This window comes from Bos indicus x Bos taurus, chromosome X (assembly GCF_003369695.1).
Source record: "Bos indicus x Bos taurus breed Angus x Brahman F1 hybrid chromosome X, Bos_hybrid_MaternalHap_v2.0, whole genome shotgun sequence".
In the NCBI taxonomy this organism is placed as follows: Eukaryota; Metazoa; Chordata; class Mammalia; order Artiodactyla; family Bovidae; genus Bos; species Bos indicus x Bos taurus.
Genome location: NC_040105.1, coordinates 45,332,689 through 45,340,452, shown reverse-complemented (window position 1 = coordinate 45,340,452; position 7,764 = coordinate 45,332,689). Strand labels below are relative to the sequence as shown.

Below are 7,764 nucleotides of genomic sequence, written 5' to 3'. Positions count from 1 at the left end.
GGTGGTCACAGAGTAAATAACTATGGAAACACATTTTTATCCAAAAAATCACACAGATATTAAAACTGCAGGATATTCACTGTCAAGATGCAAAACATATACTCAAAACCATACCCTCAGATAACCACATGAAAAAGGAATAAGGAATATATACACATACATGAAAATGGGGTTATTTTAAGAAAACAATGATGTCATACATTAAAGTATGGATGGAAAGACAGAATCAAGCATGCCCAAGATTACTTTAAACAATTTATTTTACTGGTAGTTTCTGGAGACTACATTTAAAAATTAAAAAATCAACAGTCCTAACACCCAAGTAATAATCTGGATAATCTGCTTAATAATTTGGTATATTTCCTTCTAAGCATTTTGTTCTGTGTCCACCTATACAATCTAAAACACATACAAATATAAAATATATTTGTATACATATATGTGCATATAATTTTACTCAGTATACAACTATTTTTCTGCCACCCAGAATCACTGATATAATGCTGCATATCCATTCTCAATGCATTTTTACAATGTAAATCATGTGGTACATTTAAAAATTTTTTTCACTTAGCCAATTATCATGAACATTTCCTTAAATCCTCAAACATAAGAACACTTTTGGAGAAGGAAATGGCAACCCACTCCAGTATTTTTGCCTGGAGAATCCCAGGAAGGGAGGAGCCTGGTTGGCTGCCATCTATGGGGTCTCACAGAGTCAGACACGACTGAAGTGACTTAGCAGCAGCAGCAAGAACACTTTTAATTAGTGCATACTATTCTATCTTATTGATATGTCAATTTTGAATCAATTGACTACTGGATAGTCAATTTTTTTCCTATTTCAAATAATATTGTGTTAAGGAAGATAATCTGAAAATTAAAAATTTTTATTGACTAATAAAATGAGGCATAAAATGTAACCATAAAATGGTCACCCTTAAATATTAAGTTGTAAGCTATGTTCCTAAGTGAGGTGTGTTAAAGCTTACTATATGCCTTTTCTGAAAGGGGTTTGTATTTTACACTGAAAGTGTTGATGAACATGTGTAAGATCTCCTGTTTGAGTGCTTGTTTCAGGGATCATGATGACTCATCCCCCTTTATATCACTTAAGGGAGGAATTTTCCTATTTGTTTAAGAAGTGAACGTAGTTTGCCATAGCTAGGATTAGTAATTTTATACTTTATATTTTTCTTTCAAAAATGTCATACTTACTCCACAGTGAACATGTCTTAATTACTGAGTGCTTGTTTGGAACCTCTAGACCTTTCCCACAAAATGTGTGGTATAGAATATGGAACATATTTCTCTCATAACTTCTAACAGTTTTCTAAACTTTAAATTCTTAGTTTCTTTTCAGCATACTCTGATAGTCAATGACATTTAAATTCTTTGTAAATTTTTTTCTGTATCAATATATTCACAGTTTTGTCACTTCTGAATTCTCTGATATATAATTCTCCACTCGTGTAAGAATTCTGGATGAAAAATTGGTCACATTTATCAGATGCTTCTGGAATTGTGCTTTTCTGCTTTCTTAAGTTAAATGAACATTAAATAGTATATGAAGTTTTTTACATTCTTGATATTTATAAGGTTACTCCCCAGGATGAACTGATATATAATGAGGTATAACTAGTGAAATTATCTCTATATTAATATATTAATAGGTTATAATATGTTATTATATCATATTATAGGTTATTAGTAAGTATATTAATAGGTTTTATCTCCTGTGTGACTTTTCTGATGTTTAATGAGAGTTGACTTCCCACTGAAGGCTTTATCACATTCTCTGCATTCATAAGGTTTCTCTCCTGTATGCGTTCTGTGATGTACAATGAGAGTTGATTTCACACTGAAAGCTTTCCCACATTCACTGCATTCATAAGGTTTTTCTCCTGTATGAATTCTCTGATGTTTAATGAGAGTTGACTTCCTACTGAACGTTTTCCTACATTCACTACACTCATAGGGTCTCTCTCCTGTATGAATTCTCTGATGTTTAATCAGTGGTGACTTTTCACTGAAAGCTTTCCCACATTCATTGCATTTATAGGGTTTTTCTCCTGTATGAGTTCTTTGATGTACAATAAGGGTTGACTTCTCACCAAATGCTTTCCCACACCTTCTGCATTCATAAGGTTTCTCTCCTGTGTGAATTCTATGATGGACAGAGAGATGTGATTTTCCACTGAAAGTCTTCCCACATATGCTACATTCATAGGATTTTTCTCGTGTATGAACTCTCTGATGAACAGAAAGATGTGACTTTCCCCTGAAGCCTTTTCCACATTTACTACACTCATAAAGTGTCTCTTTTGTATGAGTTAGCTGATGTTTAATGGGTGTGGGTGTCTCATTAAAGCCTTTCCCATGTTTATTGCACTCAGATTTCTCACCCATATGAGTCCTTTGATATATAAGCCTGGACTTATCACATTTGATAGCTTCATAAAATGCTTGTCTAATGTGTGTTTTTTCATGTCTAATAAGGTGATATGAACTCTTAAAAGCTTTTGCACATTCACCACATACAAATGGTTTCTCTCCTGTATGAGTTCGCTGATGTTTCATCAGAGTTGACTTCTGGATAAATGTTTTCCCACATTCACTGCATTCATATGGCTTTTCCCCTGTATGAGTTCTCTGGTGTGCAATTAGGGTTGACTTCTGGCTGAAAGTTTTTGCACAGTCACAGCATTCATAAGGTTTCTCTCCAGTGTGAGTTCTCTGATGTACAACAAGGTTTGCTTTCTGGATAAACACTTTTCCACATTCAGAACATTGATAGAGTTTCTCCCCATTTTGAATTCTTGGACTTTTATTAAGAGCTTGCTTACAGTGGAGGGCTTTTCCATGTTCATTAGGCTCAAAGAATTTCTCTCCAGATTGAGCTTTATCAAGATTAGAATGGAAGCATAATTTCCAATATGCCTTACATTCATCACCTTTCTTTCTTACACAGCTTCTACTTTGACTAAGAAAATTGAAATTATGTTTTGAACACTTTCCCCATGAATAATATTTAGTGAGTCTTTGTCCTATAGAAACAAAGCCTGTGCTTGGATAAATGATTTCTCCATATGTTCTGAATTCTTGGCCACTTTTATCCTTCAGTGTTTCCTTATTTATGGATGCAGCTTGCCATAGAAGTTTGTCTTGGCTTTCCTTGTGGTTATCTGTCTGGTCATTAACTTTCCAGAATTCTAGGGAAAAATGCAATGATTCATCAAACTTGTAAGTATTTCTATGATAATGTTATGGGACAAAATTCATTCATAAATGCCCTGCTGTGAACTCCTATTAAGGGACCTGAGCTGATGTGAATGAACCCTCCCTATATTCTACCACCCTCCCTATACTCCACCACTTCCCTCAACTGTAAATACAAAGAAATGCTGGCCTATATTTAACAAAAATAATTTAATTCACAGTCAAGCTCAAGACCAAGAAAATATAAATTTTAGACATCAAAAGTGAAATGAGAATTTAAAGTGATGGGGTGAACAAAAACTGAAGCTTGAGGATTTACTGGGGAATCCAGACCACAGGGCACAAATGTTCAGGAAACTGGAATGTGATTTTCACTTAAAGTAGGAACCACAAAGGGTATCCATGCTTATTAAACATGAACTAGAAAGACTCCCCACTGGTCAAAGAAACTGGGAAGAATGGTATTATATATAAAAAATTAAAAGTCTGATATGATACTATATATAGAAAACCCTGAAGACTCCACACAAAAACTACTAGAACTGATAAATTCAGCATAGTAGCAGGATACGAGATTAACACAGAGAAACTGGTTATGTTTCTTTATACTAACAGTGAAATATCAGAAAAGTAAAAAAAAAAAAAAAAAATCCCTTTTAAAATCACATCAAAAAATAAAATACTTAGGAATAAACTTGACCAAAGAGGTGAAAGACTTAATACGCTGAGAACCTAAAACATTGATAAAGGAAACTGAAGATGGTCTGAAGGAAAAAACTCCCATCCTCTTTGATTGGAAAAATTAGTATGTTTAAATGGTCATACTACCCAAAGGAATTTACAGATTTAATGTAATACCTATCAAATTACCTATGACATGTAAATCAATGAAGTTAGAACACACTCTCAGACCATGCACAAAAATAAACTCAAAATGGCTCAAAGACTTAAATATAAGACAGGATACCATAAAACTCCTAGAAAAGAACATAGGCAAAACATTCTCTGACATTAATCATACCCATGTTTTCTTAGGTCAGTTTACCAAGGCAATAGATATAAAAGCAGAAATAAACAAATGGAACCTAATCAAACTTATAAGCTTTTACATAGCAAATGAAATCATGTGTGCTTAGTCACTCAGTCGTATCCAACTCTTTGTGACCCCATGGACTGTAGCCCACCAGGCTCCTCTGTCCATGGGGATTCTCCAGGGAAGAATACTGGAGTGTGTTGCCATGCCCTCTGCCAGGGGATCTTCCTAATCCAGGGATTGAACCCAGGTCTCCCACATTGCAGGCTGATTCTTTACCATTTCAGCCACCAGCTTTTGCATAGCAAACAAAACCATAAACAACATGAAAAGACAACTTATGGACTGTGAAAAAATATTTACAAATGATGAGACCAACAAGGGCTTAAATATACAAACTATATTTGTATATTTCCAAAATTTGTATATTTCCAAAATATACAAACAGCTCATACAACTCAATAACAAGAAAACAACCTAATCAAAAAATGGGCCTAAGGGTCATAATGCTGGTCATCTTGTGGTTCAGGTTGTCCTTGGTGAGTACTTGCGTCAAGGGAGGGCCCTGGGATGCAAGGAGGTATTGTTTCTAAGGATCCTTTCTGTCTTGCTGAAAAAAGGATAGACAGAAAAAATGGTAACTGAGTGTTTGAAAAACTGTTCTCAGGTAAGAAGAAAGTGTATTCTGGATATCCCTGATGGTCCAGTGGTTAAGAATTCACCTGCCAAAGCAGGGGACATGGGTTCAATCCCTGGTCTGGGAAGATCCCACATGCTGTGGAGCAACTAAGCCTGTGCACCACAACTACTGAAGCCCAAACACTCCAGGGCCCATGTGCCTTCACTACTGAAGTTGTATGCTGCAACAACTGAAGTCCATGGGCTTAGAGCCTGAGCTCCATGATAAGAGAAGCCACTGCACTGCAACTAGAGTAGCTCCTGCTCGCTGCAACTAGAGAAGGCCTGCATACAGCAACAAAGACACAGGGCAGCCATAAATAAATAAATGGACAAATAATTTTGTGGGGGATGGGGACTTCCCTGGTGGTTCAGATGGTAAAGAGACCTCCTGCAATGAAGGAGACTGGGTTCGATCCCTGTGTCAGGAAGATCCCCTGGAGAAGGGAATGGCTAGCCACTCCAGTATTCTTGCCTGGAGAATCCCCATGGACAGAGGAGCCTGGTGGGCTACAGTCCATGGGATCACATAGAGTCAGACACAACTGAGCAACTAACACACTTCATTTTGGGGGCTCCCCAGGTGGCACAGTGGTAAAGAACCCACCTGCAAGTGCAGGGGATGCCAGAAACACGTTTGATCATTGGGTTGGGAAGATCCCCTGGAGAAAGATATGACACCCTACTCCAGTATTCTTGCCTGGGAAAAATGGACAGAGGAGCCTGATGGGCTATAGTCCATGGGATCACAAAGAATTGGATATGACTGAGCACACATGCACAAATACATTTTTAGAGTTCCAATTTACAAATCAAAAAAGATACATGCACCCCATGTTCAATGCAGCACTATTTATAATAGCCAGGACATGGAAGCAACCTAAACGTCCATCAACAGATAAAGGGATAAAGATATGGTACATATATACAATGGACTATTAATTAGCTATAAAGAATGAATTTGGGTCGTTTATAAAGATGTGGACGGACTTGGAGTCTGTTATACAGAGTGAAGTAAGTCAGAAAAATATCATACAGTAATGCATACATCTGGAATCTAGAAAAATGATACTGGTGAACCTATCTGCAGGGCAGAAAAAGAGGTGTGGATGTAGAGAATGGACTTCTGGACAAAGGGGCAAAGGAGAGGGTGGGAAAAATTGAGAGAATAGCACTGGCATACATATACTAGCATGTGTGAAACAGATATCTAGTGGGAAGCTGCTGTATAACACAGGAAGCTCAGCTTGGTGCTCTGTTTTGACCTAGAAGAATGGAATGGGACGGGGAGGAGGAAGACTCAAGAGGAAGGGGATGTATGTATACCTATGGCTGATTCACCCTGTTATACAGCAGAAACTAACACAACATTGTAAAGCAATTATATGGCAATAAAAAAAAATTTTCCTGAAAAAAAAATGGGCACAAGACATAGACATTTCTGCAAAGAAGACATGCAAATGGCCAATAGGTAGATGAAAAAAATGCTCAACATCGCTAATTATCAGAAAAATGCAAATGAAAACTACAATAAAGTACCACCTTATACAGGTCAGAATGTCCATCATTAAAAGGTCTACAAATAAATACTGGAGAGGGTGTGGAGCAAAGGGAACCCTCCTATACTGTTGGTGGCAATGTGAATTGGTGCAGCCACTGGAAAATAGTACGGAGGTTCTTCTAAAAACTAAAAAAAGAGTTGCCATATGATCCAACAATCCTACTCCTGGGCATATATCTGGACATAACCACTAATTCGAAGAGATACATACACCCTATGTTCATAGCAGCACTATTTATAATAGCCAAGACATGGAAACAACCTAAATGTCCACTGACAGATGAATGGGTAAAAAAGATATATATCCAAAGTGGAATATTATTCAGCCATAAAAAGAATGACATAATGCCATTGAAGGAACATGGATGGACCTAGAGATTAACATACTAAGTGAAGTCAGAGAAAGACAAATACCATATGAAATAACTTATATGTAGAATCTAAAATATGATACTGCTGCTGCTAAGTCGCTTTAGTCGTGTCTGACTCTGTGCGACCCCACAGACAGCAGCCCACCAGACTCCCCTGTCCCTGGGATTCTCCAGGCAAGAACACCGGAGTGGCTTGCCATTTCCTTCTCCAATGCATGAAAGTGAAAAGTGAAAGTGAAGTCGCTCAGTTGTGTCCAACTCTTCGAGACCCCATGGACTGCAGCCTACCAGGTTCCTCCATCCATGGGATTTTCCAGGCAAGAGTACTGGAGTGGGTTGCCATTGCCTTCTCCCAAAATATGATACAAATGAACCTATATATGAAACTGAAACAGACTCACAGACATAGAGAACAGACTTGTGGTTGCCAAGGGGGAGGGGGGATGGAGGCGAGTTGGATTGGGAGTTTAGGATTAGTCGATGCAAACTAGTATGTATAGAATGAATGAATAAGGTCCTACTGTATAGCACAGGGAACTATATTCAATATTCTGTGATAAACCATAATGGAAAAAAAATATGAAAAAGAATATATGTATGTGTAACTGAGTCACTTTTCTGTATAGCAGAGTGTACACAACATTGTAAGTCAATTATACATTAATAAGATAAAAAAATCAAAAGCCTAGTTCTGTAACTCAATCCAAATGATTCTAAGTGTAGTAGAGAGCCCCCTAAGCTAAAAAATTAGACTAAAAATTGGTCCTGTATTAGTAGGTTCCCAGTGGTGGCACATCTTCCAAAAGATATATTTTTGTATTTTTATAGCTTAGGGCTCATAGGATGTCTATGGTATACTAATTATCACTGAAGAGTTAACAGTAAAAAATTAACAACCTCAC

General features: G+C 37.1%; 1 protein-coding gene across 7 annotated transcripts in view; it reads right to left on the bottom strand.

Moving 5' to 3' along the window:
• Nucleotides 1–242: 242 nt before the first annotated feature.
• The window catches only part of ZNF674 (zinc finger protein 674), a 34,212-nt gene continuing 26,690 nt past the window's right edge, over nucleotides 243–7,764 (bottom strand). For all 7 annotated transcript variants that reach the window (XM_027533848.1, XM_027533854.1, XM_027533850.1 and 4 more), the window contains one exon: nucleotides 243–3,212. In XM_027533848.1, the coding sequence (XP_027389649.1) occupies nucleotides 1,720–3,212 (1,493 nt within the window). In that variant the 3' untranslated portion in view covers nucleotides 243–1,719. The remainder of the gene's footprint in view (nucleotides 3,213–7,764) is intronic.